The following is a 26,207-nucleotide window of genomic DNA, read 5'->3' as shown; positions in this document are numbered from 1 at the left end:
TTATATTACAGTTAACCGTGGCATTTTACTACCGTCCATAATGTTCTGACCGTTTCAAAAGTGAGGACCTCACATATTTAGGTCATGTAAAGTGAACGCGCATATCCTTTGGGTTTTTCACAACAGCTCATTTCAGTGGTTTGAGTTTTGGTGACTCTGTGAGTTTGGAGTTTGCGTCTCTAAGCTGGATTGTAAACGCTGAACTGGTGTGTGTGTGTCGTTCGCGTGGCTGTCATTAAGGCACTTTGTTATTGTGTGAGGGGAGAAGAAGGTTTTTTTTTTCTTTCTGTGCGCTCTCAGCTGTATGGTAATTCCCACAGCACCTGCTCCCCTCACAATGTCGCGGGGAGAAAGAGCTCCCCTCTCTCTCTACATGTCATCCCTGACTAAAGTACCTCGCAGCTTCTGTTGTTTTGGTGTTTTATCAATTATTTTGCGTTTAATTTGACGAGGAAGTTTCCGATGTGTTCTTTTAATCGTTCATATTGTTAAGTGACTCGAGCTCTCGCTCTTTTCGCTCCGTCTCGCGAGCGTTTGTTTGTGTGGATGCGCGAGGGTGGTCTTCATTAGTGCGTTAATTAAAAGCGCTCCAGAGGAATGCAACAATGGCGCATCAGTGACACAGTTACGCGCAATAGGTTTATGCATTGGATGTTAAACGTTTAGAAAGCTATACATTCTTAGTTTAAGTGTACATAAATACAACTTTTTTTATCTAATGCGTTTCCTAAGCAAAAACATGAATTTGCAATATGATGCAATGCGACAGGTGTCACACACTCCAGAGTTAGTTATTGAACCGCTGGCCGTAAATAAGAGCGAAACCGTGTCACCCAGCTATCATCATACTTTTATCCATAACTCTTTGGCCTGACGTTGCACACATTTCCCGATTACCCCAGCAAAGCATCACTTGAAAAGCAGGTTGAAAACCCTCAGATTTATGCCCACTTCGCTTATTCTTTTCAAGCATAATTTATGCCACGCGATTCTGTCCTGGTTAAATCAAGCAGAAAGCTCCTTTCTCGCATTCCTCCTCTTTTCTGAAGGTGGACTATGGGGAGACTGTTTAACTTAAGTGTTTCTATAGGGGGCTGTTGTACTTTAACTCCTGCCCACCAGCAGCCGCGACGAACAAAGCCGGGACTCGAGGTCTGACTCTTCATCTTTCTTTGCGCTTTAATTTTCATTGATTCTGAATACAAGGGGAGCCCTCGGGGACTCTCTCTGAAGACGCGGACAGCCCCCCAAGCCAACCATCTGCTCCCAACCAAATGGCGTTTTTTCACATCGCAACTGCATGTCTCCACTGCCTCTCCGGGCCGCGCGCAGCCGCGCACACGCAGGCTTCTCCAAATGAGACTGGAAGCATGAGCGCATGAATGCCGCTGCTGGGCCATATGGTGAGGGAAGCTGCACTAAGTGGCCGTGGGAACACAGGCAGTAACGACCGCGGTAACGGCTTGTGGGAGAGTGTCTGCCAATCGATCGCTCAAATGAAGTGGAGCGCAAATGTTTCTGAATGAGATGAACGCGCATTCCTGTATACGCAACAGGCGATCAAAGTGTTGTGGCATCGTGCATGCGAATGCGTTTAAAGCTTATTCTGTGTTCGGGAAACGAACAATGCACTATAGTAAGAGTAGGTTCGCCATCATTCATGACGCAGCAAGAACTTGCACTGATTAAAATAACAAAGGATGTGTCGCGTGGCTCGGGTGGCGCACTCATTATGGAAAAACAGCAACAATTGCAAGAAAAAACAATAAAACCTACAGCGAAATAGATTGCCCCGGATTTACGAAGTTACTTAAGTTTTATCGAAACTGATTCTCCATCGACTATATTAATGCACACGAGCTGTTTGATTTAGAGTCATGATAGAGTTTCGAGTATATGCTACTAGAGCGCGCGCGCGTGTGTGTTAGAGAGAGAGAGAGAGAAAGAGAGAGAGAGAGCGAGAGCAGGAGGGGTGAGTGAATTCTTCAACAGGCTCGAGGACTGTCGCGTGCCATCATCCTTTAGGGAACATCTGCCCCTTTCCCCTGGGGTGGTATTGTTTATGTGAGAAACTTTGGTTCAAAGAGGAAGAAAATCAATAATTGACCCAAACCTTGTGCTACACTGGAATCCGGCGTCTGCCAAATGTAACAACACATCTGTTATTTATATCATGCAACTATGATTCAAAGGTTAAATAATTGAAATGTGAAAAACTTAAACGCATCGAGCTGTATCTATCACAGAAGACAATTTTATTATTATACTTTTTTTTCTCTATCAGTTTTTGAAACTACAAAACTACTTTGTGAAATCCTTTTTCTTAATTTAGCATCGTATCAGTTCAATCGTGACTCGTGTTTTTAAATGTCATTATAGTAATATATATGGATAAAAGCGTCTGCTAAATGCATAAATTTAATTTTTAATTTTATATATAAAAATTTTTTTTTTTCAGATTTGTTATCGACCAGAGCATGTCTTACATTATTTCAAATATATATTTCAGCTGTGGACACGTTGTCTTGTTTTTCAATTTAAATTCACTGTAAAGGAACACGCTGATTGGCTGGTGAGATTGTCGCGCCGGAACAGGAAGTGAGCGCAACATTGTAAACACTAGCGGTTCTGCTGCTGTAGCAGTCATGCAGCATTGAGCGAGAGAGCGTTTAAAGCTCATTAGTCGAGTATTCTTGCGTGCATTCCTCCAAATAGTGAGTCAGTTTTTGTTTCTTGAGCAGCACTGGGTTTAATATCTGTGACATTAAGTGATAAAGGACACTAGTGCTCCATATCCTCACACACAGGTGGACACAGTAAAGGGTCTCTCAGAAACATGCATTCATATTATCCGGTGTTTTTCAGGAGGAGAAACTATTGTAATGCGTTAGAATAAACTGTATATAAAAGATAATTATTTACAGCTTAAAACATGAATATAGCGGGAACATTTCAATTTATTTATATATTGGCAAATCTAGCATTATTTAGCATTATTAGCATTAAATGGATGAATGCTTAGACATTACAGGATGGTTTCAAACCATTTATGTATAGTCTAAATTGTGGCTGACTAAAAAGTGTTAAAGTGATAAATGATGCATATCATAAGTCAGTAAAAAGAATGTTGGGTCACTTATTCATTCATGCATGCATTCGTTCATAAAGAACAGTGAGAAGTAAACAGTGATTCTTAAAATGTTTTAATTCGCCATTCCACAATATAATGCTTTCAAAAGGCTTTAAATCAGAGCAGAAAATCATAAATTCCAAATCAGGGCATTAAATGTTGCATGCACTGAAAAAAAAAAAGTAGCACCTTCCTCAGTATTTTTGTTATCTAAACATCCTTAAATAAAATACATTTATTTCAGATAAAAAAAAAGACCATAGGAATATGATTTTTTTTTTAAATTTCAGTGTATAATTTAAGTTGTATGCATTATTGAGTTGACAGATGCATTGAGATTTTACAAAATCATAATTTTAATAAAGAGAAAATGGGGCATTACCATTCATGTATGCACTTTTATGTTTGGTTTTAGGTGCATGAAGCTGCGGATGAGCTTTCATTCAGCTTAAGATGGGTGTGAAGGGCTTACAGTACTTCATGGAGACGTGCTGCGCAGACACGTGTGTGCCAGTGGATCTGAAACAGATGGCGGTGGATCATGTCAAAGCCCATCCGGACAGAGCCGCCACATTAGTAGTGGACGGAATGGCCTGTTTAAGATACTGGTATCGCTGTCAAGCTTGGGTCCATGGCGGTCAGTGGCAAGAGTACATGCACATCCTTCAAGAGTTCGTGGATGCGTTCACGGCTGCAGGCATAGGCTTAGTCTTTTTCTTCGACGGAACGGTCGAGGATCAAAAGCGGCCAGAGTGGGTGAAGAGGCGCCTGAGAGTCAACCAAGACATCGCGAGAATATTTCAGCACATTAAGACTCACGGTCAGCAGCCGGACAGCAGAGACCTTTTCTGCCTTCCCTCCGGACTCGCAACCTTCTCCAGATTTGCCCTCAAAAGCCTCGGCCAGGAAACACGGTGCTCTGTTCGCGAAGGAGATTATGAGATTTCCGACTACACTTTGTCTCACGACTGCATGGGCATCCTCGGTCAAGACACAGACTTTGTTATCTACAACACGGTTCCATATCTGTCCATCAGTAAGCTCAGTTTGACCAACATGACAACAGTGCTGTTCTCCAGAGAGCGGCTGTGCCGAGTTTTGAAGCTTCATATGACAGACCTTCCTCTCTTGGCCAGTCTGTTAGGTAATGACGTGGTGTCTGAACAGCAAATGCAGCGTCTCCGCAACAGCGCTTTGGAGTCATTTCGAAAGAAACACAGGCAAGTTCAGGGAGACAAGGTCTACGCTGTTGCAGACTTCATTAACGTTCATCATCCAGCATTAGGTCTTTCCTCACTGTCGTTAGTTGAAGAAGAGAAAGAAGCTTTAGAAAAAGGCATAGCAATGTATTTACTTCCAGGCCAAACATCCCCTTGGTTAGAAAGCAGCCGTCCCGTTCCTGAGTCTGTGTGTTTGATGGGCGAGTTTGTTCCAGGTGACATATTACAGGTGAAAAAAAAACCAATGCACTATTTGGGACTTAAAATCTAATTTAAACATGCAATTAAACAAAGTTTTCTCATTTTGAATTGCATGGTATATATTAAATGCATAACATTTAGAACTTTAAATGCTGGTAATATAATTTGGCTTCTAAAAATGCTTAATAAAATATACAAGGTACACTTTAACTCCGACTTTTTGCTAGCAGAAGTAACATGGCTTTCTCTTACTAAGTGTTTCCATGTTTCAGGCGGCGCTAGAAAAGCACACACGGGCAGAGTGTTTCCTGCTCTATAATGTGTTATATGATGGAGTCGTGGAGTGCAGTAACACGTTGGAAGATGAGGATGAGGTGGAGTTACCACCGCAAGCCGTCTTATATCTGCCTGTCCGAGAACGAATCTACGGCCTTTTACTGCCAGTGCAGCCAGGTGCGTCCCCTTTCGGTGTTTACTCAGAATTTATTGAACATGTATTGTTATATAATGCTTTTCTGTTACGTTGTGACTTGTATGCAACTGAGATGAAGCCAACTAAATGAAGAAGAGCATTTTTAATAACATAATACAGTAAACTGTCGATTTCTCAAGTATGAACCTGCAAAATAACATTACAAATAGTTCCCAGCAGTGTTTGTTGTTAACTAAGGCCCCATTTACACTGCATGGTTCAAGTGACCCAAATCTGATTTTTTCCTCTCATGTGGCACAGATCGGATATGACCGGTGAACGTGTAAGCAGGAAAAAACCGCATGGATTCGATTTTCTCAGATCAGATTCAGGCCTCATTCATATGTGGTAATAAATCGGATATGAATCAGAAACGTGCATGTGCCATGTAAGCAGAGAAATCGGATATTCCCCAGTAAATGCGAGCCGTACGTCATTAAAAAAGTGATGTCAACTCAGCTGAGATCACATGACTTATTATAGGCGCGATGGAGGACGAAGGATACACGCAGTTGAGCAATACGGAGGTTTCATGTCTATTAAGTCTTTGGGGTGAAGAGACAGTGCATGCAAAAATGCAGGGTTGTTACATAAATAAAGGGCTCTCCTTTTTTTTCTCTGCCATACGAGACCAATGTTTTGCTGATTTCTTTTTTTCTGTTGTTGACTTTTCAAAATATTGTGGAAAGCAAAATATATATATAATTTTATTTGCATCTGCATCCATTGTATTTCGTGCTGTTTTACTTCATTTCCATGTCAGAATGTCTACGTTTGGTAGTTTCAGCGGTGTATAGTGTAAATGCAAAAATCGGATACGGGTCACTTTTGAAAGATGACATAAGCGGGTTGTCAAAAAATTTGGATATAGTCAGAAAATCGGATTTGGGCATCAAGACCTGCAGCGTAAATGCAGCCTAAAATTGTTAATTGAAATAGAGCTATAATAATACATAAGTATTAGATGACTTTTTTTTTTGTTTGTTAAAAAGATTTAAATTTAATTTAAAATATTTTTATTGTTTTGCAAGTTGATAGTGTGCGGGATTTTCTTGTTTTCTCATACTTTGACTATATCAGTCTTTTTTCCTGCGCACCTATCTGTGACATACAGGTGTGCGACGCTAATTTATAAAAAATATTTTTATGGAAATTAGAAAGTTGAAATACTAAAATTACTTCAACTTAAGAAAATAAGAGTTAATTTAATAATGCAAAATAAAAGGCAAATAACAAAAAAAACTCAAATTAAAATAAAAAATGAAAATATAACAAAGCTAATTCAAAATATGAATAAATACTATCATGGTATACGGTATGTAATACTAAAATAACACTGATTCCCGCGGTCGTGGAAAAACCTGATGAAATATATAATATAACGTAGTTTTCTGAGCTCGACATAATCAGTAAAAATCTTTAGAAGTCATGGAAATTTCCATGTTCGATAAAACTACTAAATATTTAATTGGCTATAAATTTCTTAATTATACTTTTTTTTTTATTATTATTGGTCAGAAGATGTAGTTAAGTGAAGTGTGATGTATTTTTGTCAGTGCATTTTGGAAGAAATCTATGCTGCAGTTTTTTTATAAAGTGATCTTTGGATAAAATTATTTTTTTTATGTTAATGCCTTAACATAGGCATTTAGTTGAGGTATAGAAATATAGGTTGTCCTCTTACTGTGCCGTTAACAGAAAATACATCTCCATTGCTTTGTAGTATTCTGGGAATTGTTTTGTTTGTGTTCATTATTTGTGGTGTGGGCAAATATGTGGTGAACGTGCTTTTGAAAAGAAGAGCCAGACCAAAGGGGACAAAACATATCAATTTCAAACAGTCGACACTAAACTGTAATTTTGGAAAGGCTCTGTCAGTCAAATTATTTCATAACATTCAAACCTATTACACAAATGCCCTTTCTGTGCCACTTTTTTTGCCATTGTTGCTCTCAGTTCATATAAACCTCTCTCTGTTTTCTAGATTGTTCTGGTCAGACTGTGTCCGTCAAAGAATGGTTCGTCTTTCCAGGAAATCCACTTACGGAGCCAACCAGGGTCACTCCAAAACCCCTTAATAATCGAAGTATGTCACTGAGAAGTTGTGTTCTACATATTTGCTCGAAAGTGTATAGCATCTGTTTTTATTTTAAAAGTGATGCAGTGGATTGCAGCCTTAAATAATCCTCTGATAATCTCAAGAGATATATGTGGTGTTGTTAGTGTACATAATTCTCTTCGTTTGCTCTTTTGTATTTCCTTGAAAAGCATGATTGCATGCTTTGTGATAAATAGAAAAAAGGCCATATGGTTTGTTCAGTGCATTTTGCTGCATTGCATATTTCATCACTGCATTACAGAGCATCCAATACGAATATTAGGGGATTCTGAAACATATGTAAAAAAAATGCGAAAGACAGAGAAGTAAATATAAAGTTATATATTTATTAGCTATATTTGTGAGTGCAATCTCCATAAATGATTTAAAACCATTATTTAGTAACCACAAATTATTATAAGATCATATCCTTTTATTATAACTGTCCAGTTATCCAATCTTTAAAAAGATAGTTCACTCAAAAATTAAAATGAACTGTTAATTTTTTTCACCCTTTGAGGGCCATTGAGGGGTAGGTGATTTTTTCTTCTTGAGTAGAACAGTAATGAAGGTTTTTTTTGTTGTGAAACCGTGCTCCTTGGTGATTCATAAAATGCAAGCCAGGGGCTACCTATCTCTGGAAAAGAAAAAAAAAAGATAATTATCAAGAGACACAAAATTAATGCCCATGGCTCCTGATGATATATTGATGTCTTAAGATGCGAAACTTTTGGTCTGTGCAAGAAACTGAACATTATTTACAACATTGCAATTCACAGCCTCAGACAATGGGGAAATCTGATTCTTTTCCGTGAACTGGTACTTCTGGACCGTTCATTTAATGAACTGGTTCAGTTCTCATGAAACGTGGATGTTTTCCATGTCTAAAGCATTTAAAGTGCATACGTTTTTCTTTCTAAGCTCACCTTACAATGAGAAAACAAAAAAATATTATTTTTACCACTTCATTCAAGAGGTTTAACTAGTTCACCAAAAAGAACCGGTTCAAAAGAATGATTCGTTCGTGAACCAAACATCACTCGGACTGTTAATCTGAGGCTGTGGATTGCAGGTAATAATATTGTAGATGATGTTCAGTTTCTTGCACAGACTGATCATTTTGCTTCACAGCACCTCATTATACCATCAGGAGCCACAGGTATTAATTTTGTGTTCCTTAACATGCATTTTTTAATTCTTAAAGGTCCCGTTCTTCGTGTTTTTTTAAGCTTTGATAGTGTTTACAGTGTGCAATATAACATGTTACCTGTTGTGGTCCATAAACAACGCCTTCTCCAGACAAAGAGGGAACTGCTCCATCTTTCAATAATAATCTTTGTGTGAATCCGGCATTAAACTGATTGAGATTGAGGAAGTTGTCCTCAGCAAAATGTGCTGCACATAGTTTGCATGTGGATTATAATTTTCGGGAACAGAGTTAAACATAAATTGTAACCATTAATCTCCAAGTACAGCGTTCCTGGGAAGCCCAAATAAAGATGATTGGACTCGTTTCAACGACATGGCAAACACAAACGCAGCTCTTCCTCTTCTCCGTCGGAGTGCAACAAGACCACGCCCCTTTTTTGTGTATTCATGTGGGTGGAGGTTAGTCAAAAAACTGTTTTAGTGACGTCATTACTGCAGGAACTAGAGGGGTGTAGTCCAAACGGGTCGTTCGATGTAGGCGAATTCTGTTAAATAAAATATCTCGCTTGGCATTGAACTTTGAGCTTCAGAATTTTACAGATATTATTTATACTCTAACAACAACATTACACACTAACTAAAGTTTAAAACATGGGATCATGAAGAACGGGACCTTTAAAAAGCGACTTGCATATTATGAATCACAAAGAAGCAAATTTTCAGCTAAAGATCTTCTTTACTGTTCTACTGAAAAAAAAAAGTCTCTTACATCTCGGATGGCCTGAGGGTGGGTAAATGAACAGCAAATTTTCATTTTTTGGGTGAACTGTCCCTTTAATTTACTCTCATACAAGTTGAACTTGTGGTTTTCGTTGATCAACAGAAGGGTCCCCTGATCTGATGGCTCTGTGGTTTAGGACGGACCCAGAGGTGAAAGCAGTTCAGACATCAACACTCCTGGATGTCTTTGACCTGTATGAGTTTACTGAAGAGCTGAAGACCTTTGACAGCCCTTTGATTGCTGTGATTTGTCTGGTAACCTACATCGCCATTCAGGTTTGTTTAACTTTTAATCCTTGATCCCACGCACCACTGAGGTTTTCACTTGAATGTAAACAAATGGCTTTGTTCAGGTCCATTCGCACCACGTATGCTCTGTTAGCCTTTATTTATTAATGATCTGGCCTCATTGCAGTGTCTCTTCAACACTGTTTATAGTGTGTAGTCCTTATCAGACAACTGGCATACCCTTGCATTGTGTACAGATGTGTGTGTGGTGACACTTGATGCTTGTTGTGTATACATGAGTGTGATTGTCACAGCTTGCATGTGGAATAAAACCACCGTTTGCTCCTGGATCTAGGCGAGACAGCTTTCCCTGGAAGACGTAGATGCATATCTAAGCCAAGCTGTTTGTCTCAGACACAAATCCTTCGGAGAAGTGCAACAGCTCTGGGTGAGTCGTTTGCACCGCCTCTGCCTTTCTGAAAGTATTGTTTGTACACCCGCATACTCACCCGTTTGAACTGGGCTTGGTATGGGGTCTGTCTGTATACAGGTGGAGAACAACATAAGGGTTTTAACATTAAGCCATAATTTTATGTGAATGTTCAAGTGTTGTAGACCATTTAAATCATCTTAGCTACGACTTAACAGGACTAATATAGTGAAGTACACGTAGGCGTCCCGTATCATTATGACTCTTTTTGGATCTTCTAAGATTTGATGGAATAGACTTTCATTGTAGGAACAAAACATGAGGGAAAGTAAATTATGACACAACTTCATTTTTGAGGTAATGTATCCATTTAAAATAGCTACAGTAGACGAAAAACACTGTAATTCATGTCAAATCGGCACAACAACATGGAGATGCAACAAATCAAGGCTTTTACTTGAGAGATGCATCAGATTCTTTTGCTATTTGGAAAAAACGGGTAAAGAGACTGGAGGGATAATTTCTGGTTGCTTTGTGACATTCCTCTCAGAAACGACTCTAATTGTGGTCTGAACCTGAGAGCGATGCTCTGGTGACGGGCTCCGCGTCGGCCCCGCCGGCGACCACAGGGCTATTTCAGCTCCCACCGTAATTTAAGCCTCTTATACGTGCTATTTCAAGGGCGGCCTGTGGTTTCGCAGTGCTTGGATTGAGAGCCCTCCCCACAGCACAGATAATGGATGATAGAGGGACAAATTAGAGCCTCTTGGGAGATATCCAGCAAGCCTCCTCCTAATTTACAGATTCTCCCGTGTCTACGGCCATGCTTTTTTGCGTCTGGTGTGAATCCCTCCAGTCTGTTGTTTTCAGATGCTGATGCTTATCTCGCCCTTGACTGGTGAAACGCCAAGCTGTTGACAATACAAATCAACTATTAAGATGTGTTTGTGTTGTTTACACATTATATGTTTTTGTACTTTTGCAAACGTGGTCCGAGCAAAGAATTGCAATCACTCAGACAATGGCGGACTCTGTATCTTTTGTGCCTTTTAATGGCTGTTTATTATGCACTTGGCCGCAGTATTTATTTATATATGTTCCCACGTGTTTACATCTTGGCTCAAGTGAAGTGATATGGCTGGGTTTATGTAGGGTGATGAATGATAGCGCTGAGGGGTTGTGTGTTTAGAGGGTGCGCAGGGCAACAGGTGTAGGGTTTCTCGTTAACCCAGAGATGCGTGTATGCTCAAGGCACGGTGGCAACAGCCTGCCGCTGGCCAGATGAAAGTGTGTTAATCTCTCCTGCCTCCCATGTGCCATGGGGTGTCTGGAGCACCTGTTACACGCTCCATTGTTGTCTCCCATCGGGAGTCACACTGTCACATCTGCCTGAAATGTGAAAGGGTTGGGGGGGAAGAGGCTGTAAGAGACAGACAGATGGCAGGAGAGTCTCCAGGGGCTGGCTGATTACCCCCCTCTAATCTGCTTCCCCCGTGTTGCTTTGTCATAGTAAGGGAATGTAAAGGCTAGCTAAGGATGCCACTACACAGCATCTGTAAGGGATGAATTTAACGATTCCAATTCAGACATTCTCCACACACGGTTCGGCACGCACTGGGACTGCTTTTCAACTTAAATCTGAGAAAGCATCTGTAATATGGTTTGCTCGTAAAACAAACAGGGTTCAGCTAATATATTTTTCTGTTGATGCATGCGAACAAACAAACCATGCACTCTTGTTCAATGCGAATGCAGTATGCTGGAATATGAGCAGTCATTTATTCTGTCTTCACCCGGGTGCTGGTAGACCTGAACAGCACACGTTAATATCTGTGTTTGATCTGAACTCATTTAAGATTTGTACATGTGCTCATCCGAAGCGCAAACCCTCTCTGAAATATTGTGTTTAAATGGACAAATTCACACAAAAATTATGCCCGTTTTGGTAAGTACCCTACAGCAGACATAGGCTTACTGTATCAGTGCATTCTCTTAAAGTGACAGTGTTTTTATTAAGCAAACAGGAACAATAAATACATCACTCACTGCTTTTGATTGAAAAGCTTTTAAAGCTTTTAAATAAAGAACAATGTTTAATTTATACATTGAAATATGCAATGTTGTTTTACATTTGATTACTTTATTCAATTTCTGTACCTAAAAACTTGTTAGACCACCTTAAAAAAAAAAAAAAAAAAAAAATGTTTCTTTTATTTGTATTTTACTCTATTGTATTTATTTGTGCTGTTGCTTGTAGTTAGAATATTCTTTTTTTTAATAGTTTTTCCATAAACATAGCACATACCAAACTGTACCGAAACCGTGACTCTAAAACAGTGAAAAAAACGAGCCATGAAAAAGTTGAACCGTTCCGCCCCTAATTAATATATATATATTATATAATATATATATTTCACAGTTTAGTTTGTTTCACAGTTTTAGAGTCACGGTTTTGGTATATATATATATATATATATATATATATATATATAAAACAACAGTACCGAGTTAGTCATACATCAATCCAAACTTATAATGTATGAATTTGAGACTGATTTGTGAGAACCACTTCTAATCAGAGTCAGATTAGTATGTTTTATTTCATAAATTTTTTCCAGAAGGACTGAAGGCAAATCATTTTAATGGCATTCAGTTCTGTTACTGGTTCTGTCCTACTGACTCACACAGAAGTCCAACTCATAAACCTGCCCCAGCTTTCACTGACTCATAAGGAAGTAAGAAAAAAATGCAGAAACCACTGTTTTGAGTCACTAATTCGCTGAATTAGAACCAGAATAATTTAATTCTGTACATTTACAAACCCTAACCATAACAAATCTTTTGCATTTTGCTTTAGAATCCAGTAACGGTGCATTAATCGCTAGCAAAAGCTAGTGTAATACAGTCACCTGTTTGTAATGGTGGATGAATGCAACCTTTTAGGAACCACTGACCGAACCTAATCATTCAATTCAAGTATTAAAAAAAAAAAAAAACCTGAATCTGTTCTTGATTCCCAACCCTTTATCAACACAAAACTGGTTTCAGACGCAACCCCACAATGTTTATTTAGCAAATGAAAAATTGAAAGTTCATTGAAATACCACACAAGACTCAGACAAGCCTTGTCTTGTCATGCGTGAATGTTTACAGTAGTAACATTGAGCAGACGTGCATTAAGGTATGGCACAGGTGCAGAGCCTGATCAGAAGGCTGTAGTTTACCATCAGTGTTGAGCTGTGTGTCTTCAGGGGGTCCAGCGGTCCTTCAGGCATCTCTCATTGTTCACTGTTGAAATGCTTGCAGAGCAGCTGCTGTTCTGGTTTGTTGTCCCACTCTATACCTTTACAGCAGCAGGGTGGCATCAGCATTGTCCCGAGGCCTATTGACTTCCACACTGAGCAATTAGCGGCTCTAAAGGTGCTAAGACTTTTACGTGTCTTTTTAAGCGGTTTAATCAAAGCCGGTCGACTTCATCCCACTCTCTAAACCTTATGCATAACAGTGAATGTGATTAAATGCTCTCGTTTCACTGAAGAGGCATGGTTACGAGGAGGAAGTCAGGCCTGTGTAAACAGAGTAATATTTCAGACGGTGGCCTGGAGGGCGCGGGCAGTGGGCTGCTGCTGTCACTTGGGCTTTATCTCCAGCTTCTCTTTTGTTTGCTTTAGTCTAAGCTGTGTTTGAGAGCAGAGCAGGTGGCAGGCCAGTTTTATGTTTTGATGTCACGGAAGCTAATCAGTCCGTCTCTTATCTCCTGTGGGTGGGGGACCAGTTGACCAGCAGACTGTTTGGTGTGGGGGGGGGGGGGGGGGGGCTTGGTAAACATCCCCTTATCCACGTGGCCGCTTCAGGTGAGCTCTCTGGGGTCACACCCTGCCTTCCTGCAGCCTGAGTTGAAATACACAATGGGGATTGACAATATGATGTAAAAACGGTGTGGTTTAAAGGAGCAGTTTGATCACAATAAACATTATGTAATCGTTAACTTGTGTCATTTCCAACCTGTATGATTTACTTTCATCTGTAGAACACCAAAGGAAGAGTTTAGCAGATTGTCCCAGCTGCTCTTTTCCATACGAAAACAGAGATGACTGGTGAACAGCTTCCATTTAACTGATTTTATGAGAACAAAACTTTTTTTTTTTTTTCTTTGTAATAAGTCATGGCAACGGATTTGGAAGGATTTTGGCTACAACAGCCATTCTATTTAACTGAAGGAGAAGTATGCGTGTGTCTTGACAGAAGCAGCACAGAGAGCAGCTTCTAGGACGTGCTGTGGCATGTCTGATAACACAGGCATTAACTAGGGTGGCCGTGATCAGCTCCGAGGGTCGTTTCGGAGCCGTAATGCACTGCAGACGTGAGCGGTGTAAATAGTCTAAACAATAATGGTAGCGAAATCCCCTTATACTTGAGAGCAGCCACGTATGAAGTGTTTCTTGGAGGTTATAGTTCATTGAGGAATGATCATATGTCTTTTTACGTACGCCATGTGAACTGTTAATGCGGAAAAAAACATTTTTTTATTGCAGTTTTGTGAATTATTCATTTTTTGCATTGCCTGAAAAACCACCTAATGCGAGCATAAAAACTTTTATGCAATATATGGGCATTTTTGCTAAATTGACGCGTTTCCATGAGGCATATTTTTAATTCACAGTTTCAATTTGTGCAATTTGAAGGGTAATTGAAAGGTGTCTACTGTCAAAAAAAAAGCATAACCAATCTGTAAATGTGATCCCTTAATATGAATGAGGCACCGCTCAGGAGTCACTTTCAAACCAAGCAGACTTCAACATATTTGCATGACCAATATGGCAAAATATGCACTTGGAACTTTTTTTGTTCTTAATTTTCATTATTGTATGATTTTGAACAACATTTTAAATAGTTTTCAGCAAACTTTTTGTCTGTAGTTTAGCACCACTCACACAGAAGTCATTTTCAAACTAAGAAACTTCCTGCTGGTCAATGACCAAGTGAAATCTGCTTTTTCACCCGCACATGAAATTAAGTGAAATAGCTGGATTTTGACTGAACAAACCATAACAAACTACTTGTTTTCGAAAGTTTTTTTTCTTATGTGATTCTGTATTCCCTCCCCAATGTAGACCCCTTTTGTGGACCCTAGGGCCGTCCAGCTGGGCTCTCTCTTTGTGCGGGGTCTGACTTACCTCATCGTAGCCAACAGTGCTTGTGGTTTCCCTTTCCCAATGGGCGAGCTCATGCCATGGAAGACCTTCGACGGCCTGCTCTTCCATTCAAAGTATCTGCAAGCCCACTCAGGTTGTCCGAAAGAGGAGCTTCTTGAAGGAAATGTAAGTACAGGAAAATGCTGTTGACCTTGTTTATACTTGGTACTAACATCTGTCTTGGATGATCCGGTCTCAACTGACCGTTTGAGATCATCCAAGATACTTCTACTTTGTTCACACCGCAATGTGACTTTTCAAAGCCAAACACAACCGGTCACACAGAGCCTTTGTTTTAGATAAATGTTGGACTGACCGGTGAGTGGGCGGTCTTTGACTGTTGTCTGGGATGCTTCATAATGAATTGGTATTTGTACTACAAATGCACTGCATTTCTGAATATCTTTGAATGTGGTTTGAGCAGTTCACAAAATGTTTTAGCATGATCTTTTTTGTATGTCATCATGAACTATGCAGCTCTACCGAAGCCTATTAACATACTAAATGAATATCAGATCATCGTATGGGCCACACATATTTTGTTTACTGGATTTTGTTTAACTTTTGTTTACATGTCTTGGGTTTACTGGAAAACAGTTACAGAATCTCTTTTGTTTTTGATCGCTGCGATGTTTTTTCTGAAGCCAAGGGACCAAAACATCTACATAATTTTTTTAACCCACACATATAAACATTGGTTCATAATTATAAATGCAGTCAGGAACCAACTCAGTCTGTGCATAGTCACCTCTTGACTTCATGGAGGTCTCCGTACTGTTAGTCACTCCGACCTCTTTTGTATTTATAATGGCCCCAAAAATCCTTGGAACACATAATAATGTCTAAATACATCAAACCAAGTGCACATCTGCCTTCAAATGTCTTTTCTCTCTACTCTTTTGAAATAAATGCCATTAGATATGACCGTTTTAAGAGTGTCCTTTCAGGACGATTGGATGGATTTGGTTATTTATAGATGCACATACTGGATTAAGGTTTTGAATATGTCATTGTATATGCATTATGCATTTAATATCTATTTTTTCTGTTGTATTTTAGTCGTCTGGGATGTCTTTGTTCATGTCCGTCAGAGAGCTGGTGCTGGAAGCCTGCAGGAGGCGCGGCGTCCCCATCCACAGCCGACCGCGCAGACTACAACACAGCGATGGTGCGGATCACTTTAAATTTGCTTATCCCTTTCATATGCAGCATCAAATTTACTTCATAAGAATTATTTTTTACATAGTAAATTGTAATGGAGCTGTGGCCTTTTCACAGGCACAGATTGCTTGTTGACCTGGTTGTGACTCAAATGAAATGCATGCCGAGATGTCCGGGTTACTCGCAGATAAACAATAGCCAGCAGTCTTCATAACTCACTCCAGTGGAAACGCTCTGTTTGGCACAGCTATTTTAGATCGAGGGGATGCTTTGTCATAACAAGAATAATTCTGGGTTACTTTTTATAGGTTGCAATCTATATTAAGTAACATAACAAGACAACAAAATTATAACATGGTGGCTGTTACAAACTCCTTGAGCCCCTTTTGATTTTTACTGCCATCCAGAGTTTTGTGGTTCTGTCCAAAGATTAAAAGAGACCTTATGGTGAAATTGTCTCCATCTGGATTTCCTCTTGATGTCGACCAGCTCATGAACTGCTCATGTTGTGTCTTCGAGGCAAATAGGCTGCTTTTTGTCCTCAGATATTTTAGTCTGATTATGGTGGAGTGGCTTAGTGTTTTGAATCTCAAGATTTGTCCTGTTAGACTGATGTTCTGTTGTTTTTTGGTCATCTGGAATTTCTGTTTTCTGACTTCAAAACAATCTGAACACTCAACTGTGGGATCATGTAAGAAATGCTCGTTAGCCCTTCCAAAACATGGTATGGAAAAATAATGACATTTTTACATATTTATATATACAATGAAAAATACTTATTAATCTTAGTTAAAAGTGCTGTATGTAAGATTTTGACTCTACTAAAGCATAAAAATACCATAATATCTTTGCAGATATTTAAGAAACGTGCTAAGTTAACATACTTGTTTATCTGAAAAACAGTAAGTTTTTCTTCTTTGAAAAAGTGCGTCCCGGGCCGGAATGTCAGTCTCTGTTTTGGTCTGTGAAATCCGCCCACTGTCAGTTTACCCAATTGTATTTCAGCACCAGTTAACCAGTTTGTGGAAAACACAGAGTATATAATTTCATTCATAGTCAAGTGTGGTTGTTCCTGTTTGTGTCGTCAATCTGGCAACCTGTGTGTGTGTGTGTGTGTCAAATCTGAGGAGGGGCCGAGTGAAAAAAACCCAATACCTAGTTCAACCCCTCTGTGTCAATCCTACATTCAGCACCTTTATGTTCATTCCAACATTTACTAATACATTAATAAAACCATGTATAAATGTTATTTAATGGATCAATAAGCAGTATTTTAATTAACTAACATTAACAAAGATGAATAAATACTGTAACAGTGTATTGCTCACTGTAAGGTAATGTTAGTTAATGCATTAAATTTAGTAAACAAACAGAACCTTATTTCAAAGTGCTAGCTAAATGCTTTAAATATAAAATTAAAGTAAATGCTACAATGGGAACTAGGTAGTTTGAGGTCAGAATATTTAGTTATAAATAAAATGAGAATGAAATTTAAGATTAGTGTAGAATTTGTTTTTTTTCTTGTAATAACGTTTAATAACTCCAGGTCGATATTATATTTGCTTTTCATTATAAAATGTTACGTCTTTTTGCAAAGGGAAAAATCATTTAGTAACAGGGTTGACTTAAAAAAAAAATTGACAAATATTTTAGGTCATTATTACAGTTATATGCCATTATGACTGTCATATTTATTATTTTAATTGCTAACTATAGTCAAGAATTTCACCAACTATGAGGTGGGATCATTTTAGGAGGGGATTCAGATATTTGATGCATGTTATCTGGGTAACTATCTAGTATTTCTTGCAAAAATAAAGCATGGCATTTATGCCTCTAATGCTTAAAAAAGAAGTGGTGGATCTCCAAACTCTAAAGAGGCAAAATTAAAAAAAGAAACAATATCCTGTCATCACTCATGAAAACCAAAACGAGACAGTTTGTCTTTTTCTCATTTCTGTTCTGCTTCCTAAAGTTTGCCTCTTTTTTTCCTCAAGTTAATTCACTCCATTATTTCTCTTGTCACTAAAAGGATTGTTTTGAATCTCAGAAGGTCTAAAGTGTCGATTGCAAGAGGCTGTCGGGGGTAGACATAAAAAAAGTCTGGTTGTAATTTATGTGCGTTTGAGGCAGTAATCATTGCCTCAGTCTTTTGGGGACGTGGTGGTGAAGTGCAGGCTTCAGAATTGTACGTTTTATGTTTCCAGTGATGCTCCACTGCAAATACTAATTGTGAGAGAGTCAAACCTGCAATTAAAACTGCATTTAAATGCTTCTTTTATTGCCATAGCGAGACCCGTGGAGGCCGATGATCTGCATCGAGAAAGAGGACACCAGCTGCATCCCAGCACACGGCAGGAGTTCAGACAGCAGCCCAGAGCTTCAGCACACTACCAGCACGGTATACCACAGTACACAAGACAAACGCTGGCATAAACACAGTTAGACATACAGGAAAAGATCAAAGCTTGTATGGTTTGTTTGATATTTTATATTTTGCCTATTTGGAGTTTAAAGCTGTAATAAAAGCATATCATCTTCCATAGGTTATAGACCCAGACATCCAAAGAGAGGAAGGTATCACCTCGCACCACGGTGAGCTCTGTGCTTTCTACATAAACCGAATATTTTCCAGTGTAAACCTGTGAAAACCGAATTTGATGTTGGCTTGACAAAAGATCCCAACTCTTGACCCAAGACCAGAATTTGCAATTCTTATTCCTCCTAGAATTGTCAGGCTTCATCCATCAACAATATTGATACAGACCTACAAAGTGTAGCACTTTTGTATTGTATTCGCGTTTCCACTGTTGGGCTAAAAGCGGGGCATGCTAGTGCTAGTTCCACTGTCACTTATGGTGCTTGATCGTGCCTCGTCGGTGCTACCTCGGGGCCAACAACCGACGAAAATCTTGGGCCAAAGTGGGCCACCTGGGGCTAGAGGAGTGATTATGAATAAAGGAGGAGTTTCTCCACGTCTGGAGAGCATCAACGCTGCGGATCATTTCATAAAGCTAACATAACATCAGCATTAAAAACTTTTTAAAATAAGTTCAGCTCAAAACTCACTTTCAGTCAAGTAGCGAGTGTTTGAAATAACTTGATCCATGTGGAATATAATCACCATACGACAGACATATAACAGCTGGAGAAATCAGACGTCAGGTTCTTATTCTCTATCACAATCATGTATTTATTTAACAACATATTTTATCCGTCATAAGTCTCTTCTCAAGCATTTAGCTCCACGTATAGCCTTTGTCATACAAATATAATAATTGTTTTTGTTCTAGAGCTTTTATAAAAATATAGAAATGATCATTCTTTCTAAATGTGATTTATAGACTACTGTGACTACAAATAAACAGAAACCAACTCGATTGAATAAGCAGGCTATGTTCATAGTAAGTCTCAGAACAAGCTGACTGAGATTCTTTTCAGGGTTCAGTTCTTGGGTCGGTAGCCCTTTAACATGTAGCGATTCTGTGGGACTTGATTTAAGATGCATCCAGAATTTGAGTGATTTTTTTTAATGCACTTTAATTATCAATGGGAATCAGCCTAATTCTGCCCTACATGCATTATTGGGTATTTTTCTTTGTAGTTTTAGAATCATTTTGCAGAACTCTGTGTGTAGGGCTTCTGTTGGACGTCTGTCCCATCTAGTGTAGCTCTGATCACTGAGTGGACCCCAAACCTCACTTCCATACAGCGCTATGGGCTGAATCACACCATCAAAGATTTTACACCAGATTGGAAGTGGTATTTCAAGATTTTTCATTTTTTTCTAATTTGCCTATATAGCTCTTCGAGCTTTATCTTTGAGAGCCTTCACTGCCAAACGGATGTTTGTTCTGTATGTTTGTTGCCAATTCAGATTGCACATTTGTTGTTTAAATACATTGATTTTATTATGTCAAAAACTTTAACCCCTACACCATTTTGTAAAAGCTTAAAATATAATCCATTGTGCCAAATAGTATCAAATGCTTTTTTGACATCGACAAAGCATGCAAATATTTTTTCCATTTTTGGTCTGTTTTCCGTGTTTATTGATTAGGGTGTGTAGGGTGTAAATGTGGTCAGTCGTTCTGTGATTTGAAAGAAGCCAATCTGACTCGTGCTCGTTAAGGAAGTTTACCATTCTGTGGTTTAAGATACTGCTAAATAGCTGTCCCAGACTACTGCTCTCACTAATGCCTCTGAAATTATTAGGGTCCAATTTGTTTGAGTAATGAGTCCACGGCTCCAGATGTCAGGAAAGCTGCCTGAACTAAGTACAGTGTTGAATAATTTGAGCACAGATGTCTGAAGCTTAGGTGTGCTGTGTTTCAGCATTGCACCTAGAATGCTGTCAGGACCAAGATTTTTTTACATTTTTGGCTTTTGAGTTTGTTTGTTGATTCTTTATATGTAATTGGGAAGTCAAGTGGTTTTTTGATTATTTTTAATCGTGTCTTCATATGTTTGTATATTTTGTTTGATCAGATCATAATTGTCATTGAGCTGTTTTGGTGGGATTTCTTTATATAAGTTTTCAAAATGTTGTGTCCAAATGTTTCCATCTTGTATTGGTAGGTCTTGTGGTTTTGTTGTGCTCAGATTATTCCACATATCCCAGAACTGATTACGATTTATTGAATGTTCTATTTCTTGTAAACATTTGGTCAGATGGTGTTGCTTTTGTGCTGTAATTATGTCTTTGTATTGTTTTAATCTTGAACAGTATTCAGTTCTTATGCCGGTGTTGCATGGTTCTTTGTTTCACATTTGATCATTTTCTAAGTTGTTTTCATAGTGTTTTGCAGTCGGGGTCAAACCATTTTTCATCTTTTGGTGTTTTTTTAGTACATTTTTTGCTTTTCTTTTTCAATTCACTTATATATGCTGCTTTTTGTAGTGAAATTAACACCATCTTTAGTTGTTAAAATTTTTTATTCATAAATATAGTGATGAGATTCTTCAGTTCTTCAGAATTCAGGGCTTGGATGAATTTTTCTGCACTGTCTGGAGTCCATTTGTATTTCTGCTGAACCTGAAACATTGTGCAGGTTTCCAGCTTGTTTTGTTTTGGTGTGTGATTTGTTTTAATATAAATGTGAGTTTGGGTTATGGTCAGAAAGTAAGTTATCGAGTTCAGATCCAGTTTTGCATTAAGGTCTCCACACAGCAACACATTTCCCTGGGCCTGGAAACAGCGGATCTCTGTGTGGATGTTGTTCAGATATTCCTCTTCATGGTAAGGGGATTCTGCTGGGGGAATATAGATGGCACAGAGATATGTGTGTAAGTGGTTGAAGTGCCAATTTGGTTGTTTAGTTTTAACAAGCAGTGAAATTTTCCAAATGTGATAATAGAAGTGTGTTTGGCCAGATCCTCTCTCTACCACACCTCTCTTCTCGTCCATGATGCAATTAACTTAATTCTGCTTTGCGGGTGAGACGGGTTCCATAAATGTCCTGGTAGTAGGGGAGAGAGACATTGCAGAGTCTTCCGTCAGGATGCGTTGCAGGCGCCATGCCACACAGTGATGCAGCTCGTCAGGATGCTCTCGATGGTGCCTCTTCAGAAGGTGTACATGATGGGGGCCGGGGCTCTGGCTCTCCTCAGTTTGCGGAGGAAGTAGAGACGCTGTTGTGATTTCTTGGCCAGTGCTCCAGTGTTGTCGGTCCAGGAGAGGTCCTCTGTGATGTGCACACCCAGGAACTTGGTGCTGCTTACTCTCTCCACAGTCGCACCTTTGATGCTCAGAGGAACGTGCTGAGTGTGCGCTCTCCTGAAGTCAACAACAATCTCCTTTGTCTTCTCCATGTTCAGAGAGAGATTGTTGTCACTGCACCACCCAGCCAGGCCACTCACCTCGCTCCTGTAGTTTGTCTCATCCTCATTGCTAATGAGACCCACCACAGTCGTGTCATCCCCAAACTTAATGAAGAGGTTGGAGTTGTGTGACGGTGTGCAGTTGTGGGTCAGCAGAATGAAGAGAAGGGGGCTCAGCACACATCCTTGGGGGGGGCCCCAGTGTTCAGTGTGATGGTGCTGGATGTGTTGCTGCCGACCCGTACTGCCTGAGGTCTTCCAGTCAAAAAGTCCAACAGCTAGTTGCACGGCGAAGTGTTGAACCCTATCTTGATTAGTTTGTGAATGAGCTGTTGAGGGATGATTGTGTTGAATGCTGAACTAAAGTCTGTGAACAGCATTCTGATTCCTTTTTGTCTGTGTGAGTGCTGAGTAGACGGCAGTGGCGATGGCATCATCGGTCGAGCGGTCGGGCCGATAAGCAAAATTAAAGGGGTCCGGGGGGGGGGGGCAGACTTGATGTGGTGCATGACTAGCCATTCAAAGCACTTGACGAGGAAGGGAGTGAGCGCAAAAGGACTGTAGTTACTGAAGCAGAATGGAGAAGGCTTCTTCGAAACTAGAATGATGGCAGAAGCTTTGAAACATGTGGGAACAACAGCCTGACTAAGTGAGGTGTTGAAAATGTCTGTGAAGACATCAGTGAGTTCTGCTGCACAGTCTCTCAGTACACTAATGTTGTCAGGTGCATTGATCCTGCTGAAGGATCTCCTCACGCTGTCTGGGGTCAGTGTCATCACCTGGTCGCTGGGAGGAGGTGGAGTCTTCTGTGCAGTGGTGCTGTTGTGTTTCAAAGCGAGCAAAGGTCTTCAGCTCGTATCCCCTGCTACAGGCTCCGAGTGTATCTGCTGTCACTGAATTGATGGGCTATCCTCCTGGAGTGCTGTCTCTTAGCCTCTCTGATACCGCGGTATAGGTTAGCCCTGGCTGTTCTGAGGCCCACCTCATCTCCAGCTCTGAAGCTTCCTGTTTCATCTGTTTCATCATCAATACACTTGTTGATGTAGGCAGTGACAGTCTCTGAGAACTCCTGGAGGTCAGTGGTGTTACAGTATGTCGCAGCCTGCTTAAACATGTTCCAGTCAGTTGTGTCAAAGCAGTCCTAAAGAGCCTCTGACGATCCTTCCAGCCCCACTTAAATCTGTTTTTGAACTGGTTTGGTGACTTTAATGAGTGGTCTGTATGCAGGCATGACAGTGATGTGGTCCGAGGCTCCGAGGTGGGGGAGGGCTTTGTAAGCTCCTCTCTGTGGGGTGTAAAAAAAAGTCTAAAATGTTTTTACCTCGTGTTGGAAAGTGTATGTGTTGGTGTATTTTTAGAAACACAATCTTTAAGTCAGCATGGTTGAAATTCCCAGCTATGATGAGAAAAGCACCAGGGTGTGCTGTCTACTGCTCTGTGGTGTGCTGGTGCAGTTAATTTAGTGCATCATTCCTGTTGCTGTTGTTGTTGTTGTTTGGGGGAATGTAAACCGAGATGAGCAGTATGGCAGTATATTCCCTCGGCAGATAGAAAGGCCGGCACTTAACAATCATAAAATCCACCAGTGTTGAGCAGTGTTTGCAGATCACAACAGCATCGCGGCACCACGCATCATTGATGTAAACACACAGCCCGTCGCTGCAGGTTTTTCCTCCCGCGACAAGAGCTCTGTCCGCTTGATAGCATGTCAGCTGATCGAGCTGAATACCACAGTCCAGAATGCTGTTGTTAAGCCATATTTCCGTGACCACAAAAACACAACGGTCTCTCACAGTCCTCTGAGTTGAACTTAGTAATCGGATGTAGTCCAGTTTATTGTCCAAAGAGCGTACCTTAGCCAGTACAATGGTGGGGATAGATGGCTTGTGTGGGTTAGCCATTAGCCTAGCCCGGATACCTCCGCACTTACCCCTCTTCTGCTTCCTCTCATGGTGCTTGTGGCGCCTCCGCTGTGGGCGAGATGCAGCAGTGGGGGTCGGTGATAATGTAGGCCTCCGGAGCAGACCGAGATCCCGCAGCTGTTCCGTGTGCGCGTGAGTTTAACTCTAAAAATCCGGTTTTGCCAACATCCAGCAGAAACTCACGACTGACGACGTACAAAAACACTGCGAGTCAAAAGACAAAAAACAGAAAGAAGCTGCTGCATGTGGACGCTCTGCCATCTTTTGGCACCGCCGCCAAGTCTGTGGGTCCAGGAACTTTCCATTAGAGTTCATGAGAGGGAGAACATCTGGATCAGGTTCAGGATGGGTTCAGTTGTGTTTTTCTTCAGCAGCTGAAGTTGGTTTTTGAGCTCTTGGATGTAAAGATTTGTGTTGTGTGTGTCTGAGTGTTTGGCTTGAGTGTGTTCTTTAAATTCAGTGAAGTCCAGTTCCAGCAAAGCTAAACAGTCTCTAAGGTGAAAGTTTCACTGGGTCTTCCTCCTCAGAGTCTGTGCAGTCTTCTTGAAGCTTGTTTCTCTCCTCCTCGACTCGAAAAATCTCCTCAAATGAGGCTTGGTTCATTGCCCTGCTGTAGGAATGTGCCTTTAGGTTACGATGAGTCATCTTTACATATAGTTAATCTTCCCCTTTAACTAATTCCTTCTTTAAAAATCTGCTTGTATTCCTCACAGATGGTAAATTTCCATGTAGTAATTAGAGTGGTGTAGAAGATGAGGTTGCTCTTAATTCTCTTCCCACTGAGTTGAATGTAGTCAGCATACAAAACATCAAGATTGTCTCTGAGTGTTTTCTCTTTGTTTTTTGTTTTTCTGGCCTGTACACTTTTGCACTTCTCTGGATAAGACACCTCCCTCCCTGTCCGTCTGTCCATCCCCACACATCCTTCTGTCCATCCATCCATCCATCGGTCGATTGGACAATCTATCCATCCATTCCTGTTTTAAAACTCAGACATGTTTTTGTCAAGCCTACATCAAAGTTTTTCATGAAAAGCTGTACTTTTATAGTTTACAGCATGCCATGTTGGTAGAATTAGCAATTTACTTCTAATCTGCACTGACAACTGAAATGCCTTTCTTTTGTTGTAGATGGCCACGATCTCAAAACTAAACAACACTGACTGATGAGAAATAAAATTTGTTTCTCTTGTGGAAACAATTGTCACCCACAGAACAAAGCATTTCATTCTCAGATGTGAATGTTCATGTCCATGTTCTTGCCTTAATTTAGATTCTGCCCTTTTGTTTTGACTGCAGATGTTTGTGACACACGTTGCTGCAGTACCAGTAAAAATCACTCAAAAACATCAAATTGTACATGAATATGTATTTTAACAGTCAGATAGGACAAACTGTGTTCAGTGACATCCCTGAAAGCCCTCTTATAGTGAGATTACAGTCTTTTTTTCCCCTTCCACGTGGATGATATGAATCAGTGACCAAAATGGAAGCTTCCTAAACTGTGTGCCAAACCCATTCATTCTGCTCAGACCCTAATTAGTCTCAGATGATCTCTTACCTTTCAACTGCTGGTTTGGCCTTGACTCCAGTTGTTCACAATTACAAAGATTATTTGTCTCCCTCAACACATTCAGATTCTAGATTTTGAAGCAGCCATTCTTAAAAAAAAAAATGTAATGATAATGTGCGTGTCATTTCATCAAAAGTCGCGGTTGTGGTTCTGGCAAATCGTGACCAAAATGTACTTCAACCCCATATTGGGTTGATACTCTGTTTCATATCCATCCTTTCTAAAAGTTCTAGTATTACAGTTCATCCAGTATTTTATGTCATGCAAACATTAAAATCTGCCTGAAATATTGCATGGATTCGGCGTATTACATGTCCATAGAATTTTCATCTTCAGCCAAGGGCACATTTTCCATAACTAAAAAACACGATTGTTATTCTTGTGATTTATCGAGAGGGGTTTTTTTTTGGTCCGTTCCCCTCTATGCCCTTGCTGTGAAACAGTGGCTCTGCTACGTATTGTTAAACACCCGAGCGGAAATAGGATATGGAGAAAGTTCCACAGCTTAAGTGGTCAAAGCACAGCTCTTGCTCTTATCTACAGAGAAAGAAAGCCGCAGGAATGAAAAACAGTACTACACAAACACGTGACCCGGCAAGGGATGGGAAGAGCATATAGGCACAGCAGGAAATGGAGGCGACAGATTTACTCATGCAAAACAATGTGCAGATTGATGAATCCTTGGCAGTCGAAAAGCATTTGAAATCGACAGTAGGGGATCATTGGAAATTGACAACCGTGAAACCATCATCAGTTAAGAATAAAATATGAGTGGAAAAAAATTACATTTAAATTAATTTCACTATATATATATATATATATATATATG

General features: G+C 40.0%; 1 protein-coding gene across 2 annotated transcripts; it reads left to right on the top strand.

Moving 5' to 3' along the window:
* The first annotated feature begins 940 nt into the window (after window positions 1-940).
* Window positions 941-26,207, top strand: fam120b (family with sequence similarity 120 member B). 2 transcript variants are annotated; one of them, XM_026224522.1, is made up of 11 exons: window positions 941-1,403; window positions 3,546-4,579; window positions 4,824-5,004; window positions 7,008-7,109; window positions 9,154-9,326; window positions 9,634-9,726; window positions 14,823-15,029; window positions 15,963-16,071; window positions 18,355-18,465; window positions 18,611-18,659; window positions 24,937-26,207. In XM_026224522.1, the coding sequence occupies exons 2-11, from the start codon at window positions 3,584-3,586 to the stop codon at window positions 24,956-24,958; spliced, it is 2,043 nt and encodes a 680-aa protein (XP_026080307.1). In that variant the 5' UTR covers window positions 941-1,403; window positions 3,546-3,583; the 3' UTR covers window positions 24,959-26,207. The 2 variants fall into 2 exon arrangements, with proteins under 2 accessions (XP_026080307.1, XP_026080306.1); XM_026224521.1 differs by lacking the exon at window positions 941-1,403 and adding an exon at window positions 2,587-2,714 and having other exon boundaries at window positions 24,937-26,206.

The sequence above is a fragment of the Carassius auratus genome, chromosome 38, assembly GCF_003368295.1.
Source record: "Carassius auratus strain Wakin chromosome 38, ASM336829v1, whole genome shotgun sequence".
NCBI lineage: Eukaryota > Metazoa > Chordata > Actinopteri > Cypriniformes > Cyprinidae > Carassius > Carassius auratus.
The sequence above is the reverse complement of the archived record's forward strand: the minus strand, read 5'-3'. Positions and strand labels throughout refer to the sequence as shown.